Source organism: Octopus bimaculoides, chromosome 4 (genome assembly GCF_001194135.2).
Source record: "Octopus bimaculoides isolate UCB-OBI-ISO-001 chromosome 4, ASM119413v2, whole genome shotgun sequence".
Classification (NCBI taxonomy): Eukaryota; Metazoa; Mollusca; class Cephalopoda; order Octopoda; family Octopodidae; genus Octopus; species Octopus bimaculoides.
The window spans coordinates 41,987,635-41,990,813 of record NC_068984.1 but is presented as its reverse complement, the minus strand read 5'-3'; the positions used below and the strand labels follow the sequence as shown (position 1 = coordinate 41,990,813).

Sequence of the window (3,179 nt, the reverse complement as noted above, 5' to 3'; positions counted from 1 at the left end):
ACGCTCGGAGAAGGAAATGGATAGTTGCTTTACGTTTCGAGCAAAGCTCTTCTCCAGAAACAGGAAACAGAGGAAAGTCCAAGAGAAAAGGAAGACGGAGAAAAAAAAATCGCCAACAATTCACATGTGGTTATACGACGGGCTTCTTTCAGTCTCCGTCTACCAAATCCACTCACAAGGCTTGGTGGGCCCGAGGCTATAGTAGAAGACACTTGCCCAAGGTGCCATGCAGTGGGACTGAACCAGAAACCTTATGGTTGGGAAGCAAGTTTCTTTCCACACAGTTACTCCGGTGCTTTGAAAACTGTATTTTGTTTTTTGGTAGTCACTAACCGCTCAGTTGTCTAATCTAATTTGTAAACGGTACCGTGTGTAAGTACAGGCTTCTAATGTAAACTATGATAAAGATATCTTTAGGTTACAGTACTGACCAATTTTTTTCCGTACTAAGAAAGAAAGAAAATAGAAAAAGAAAACTCTGTTTCCTTTCTTCCTCCACCGAAGATTTCGTTTTCATATTCTCTATCATGAGTAGGTCAGCTGATCAGAGACCATTCTTTTGAGGGAGTTGAATACAGTGAAGCAAACAAAAGAACCTCACGCCAGTTTTCATTGTATCTCTCTACCTCTTACAGTTGTAAACTGTTCTACTCCACGGTTCTTCATTGTAGTAAACTTGGTTGTGTCCTAGAGATTTGAGTGCGTTGACACATAGCCTTATTCAACACAACTCATAAAATTTTACAAACTGTTGATCTGCCAAAGGCTAGTTTTGTATACTAGCCACATGACCAACAGCAGCTGTCATTGAAACATTACAAACTTACAAATTCTGGCTAATGCTTTTTGTTGTTTATTTTCACAGAGAATCTTCCTTACGACAAGTTCAGTGAAAAACTACGTCTTTTATTTGGACAGGATATAAAATCTCAGGAAATTAAGGTTCTTTATAGGAAAATTATCTCGAATCCAGAAGCTGCAGTAGACTGGAGTGAGGTAAAGAAATATTTCAAATATGTCATCGAAATATGTCATCAAACAGAAGTCTGAAACAATGATTTCTGATAAAGAGTGGAAATACCCACATCGTTATATTTTATTACGTTTTAGGTAACTTGAATATTACTTAATTGTACCTCAACCAGAGCCGGCTTAAGGTACCGTTAATTCAGACAGAATCCTACGTCACCATACATCTTCGGGGCGCCATGTCATGTGTCTGAAATATTTCAAGAATTACAAGGAAAAGATTATGATGATAATATGAATGTAATTCTTACATCTAATTAATCGTAATAAGACATCACATTTCTACATTTGAAATGTTTACCCCTGGTCAAAATTGCTTTAAAATTATATAAATAAGGGAGCCGAAATTCAGCTTGCCTAGGGCACAGCAACTGCATAACTGGCCTAACTTCAATATCGAGGTATTCACTTTCATATGAAATCCAAACATTTATTTATATCTTAAAATCTTGAAATATCTTGAAGATTCTCATTATAAATTTTAAACCTCCTCTAGTTCTACTTCAGGCATATCACTGTATTCCACAGTTATTCACTGACGTTATGAGGTCGAAATTGTAATCAATTCATATCAGAGCATTCTATATAACTAAGTTTTTTTTAATCCTTTTAGCTAATCAAAATAATTGCAATGGTGGTAGAAAGTCCGAGAGTTTGGGGTGTATGAGCAATGTGAAGGGACATTTCTGGGAGGATTGTTTCGGTCATCAATTCTGTATTAATCTGAATGAAGTACAAAGCATAATTAATGTAAAGCAAAACGCTAACAAGTTCCCCAACTTGAAATGTCATACCGTTCATAGATAGAAATTACTGCAAAGTATGCGAATGAACGGTGAGTGAGCTTGGTTTAGGTACTGCTCGGACGATCCGTTAGGTAGGTTTTGATAAAGATAAGTTTTGTGGATAAGAAAAGCGATGTTGCAGGAAGAGTGTGGCATCTGTATTAATTCAGCACAACAGCATGTTAATGATTTGGAGATTTTTGTATCGATTTAGAAGTAGGATTATCAGATAATGCTCATTGGCTCACAAATCTCATATCCGACATGTCTGAATTCCTTCCATATCTGAATGGAAGGAATGAGACAGAACGGCAATGCAAGTACCTAGAGAAGTTGCAAACTTTGTTATCTCCGAGGACGATAACTTCTGATAGGAGTGATATGAGAGATGTCTTCAATGCAAAACGTTTCCTTAGAAAAGTATGAATGCCACTAAAGCGCATTTTTTCTCTCTATCAGTTTACGGTTTTCTTGTTTAAAAATAAATCATTGCAAAAGTATATTAGTATGTCATTTTCGCATATAATCCTTTTGATTTAATCTTTTTATTCCAGGTATTCAGCATCTTTAACTCGAATTCGCAAAGATTCAACGGAGCTGATGAAGGTTCCAGTGTCTTTGATGTATCCAAAAAGCGAAGGGTTGGTAACGCTGCTGGTAAGTAGCACTCCATAATGCCCAAGTTAGAGTAATGGCTTGATATCTTACATAACGTCTGATGATGATACATCAGGGGAAGTCATGAACATCAAAACCTTTCTTTACATTCGAGTGAAAAGTTATTGTGAATTATGATTTAGTTATGAAGGAACCAAAGGGGATGGTGAGCATAGAATGCAGAACTGCTATGGAAACAATTCAGTTGCTGGGGATGATTACATTGCAGCAAAGGGCTGTGTAATCATCATGGCTTGGGGAAAAATACATAAATACCTTACACGCTCACATATACAAACAAGTATGTATGTATGTATGTATGTATGTATGTATGTATTATGTATATTGTTAAAAAATTTCAAGCTGTGTGTGTGCGCATACATACACTCATACACATACATACATACATACATACATACATATTAGGATATGTAAACCTACGTGTAGACCTACAAAAATGTCAAATTTACCGTTTTCTCTGTAGATTGAAAAATGATGAAAAGCTTTAATTGATTTTCAATTGATTTAATTGATTTTCAATTGATTTTCTCAGGTGCATCCACGGCACTTGACGTATATTATCTATATTATAAATTACATATTAGTGCATTATTTTATTTTTTACTTGTTTTAGTCATTAGACTGCGGTCATGCTGAGGCACCATCTTGAAGGGCTTTAGTCGAATGAATCCATCCCAGTACTTATTT

The 3,179-nt window shown here is 35.9% G+C and overlaps 1 protein-coding gene across 3 annotated transcripts in view; it reads left to right on the top strand.

Moving 5' to 3' along the window:
- Positions 1 to 3,179, top strand: part of LOC106881680 (WD repeat-containing protein 64) — a 65,565-nt gene that overhangs the window by 6,680 nt on the left and 55,706 nt on the right. For all 3 annotated transcript variants that reach the window (XR_008263901.1, XM_052967031.1, XM_052967030.1), the window contains exons 3-4: positions 866 to 996; positions 2,369 to 2,471. Coding sequence is in view for 2 of the 3 variants with exons in the window: in XM_052967031.1 (XP_052822991.1) it covers positions 866 to 996; positions 2,369 to 2,471 (234 nt within the window). In the remaining variant the exon portion in view is untranslated. The remainder of the gene's footprint in view (positions 1 to 865; positions 997 to 2,368; positions 2,472 to 3,179) is intronic.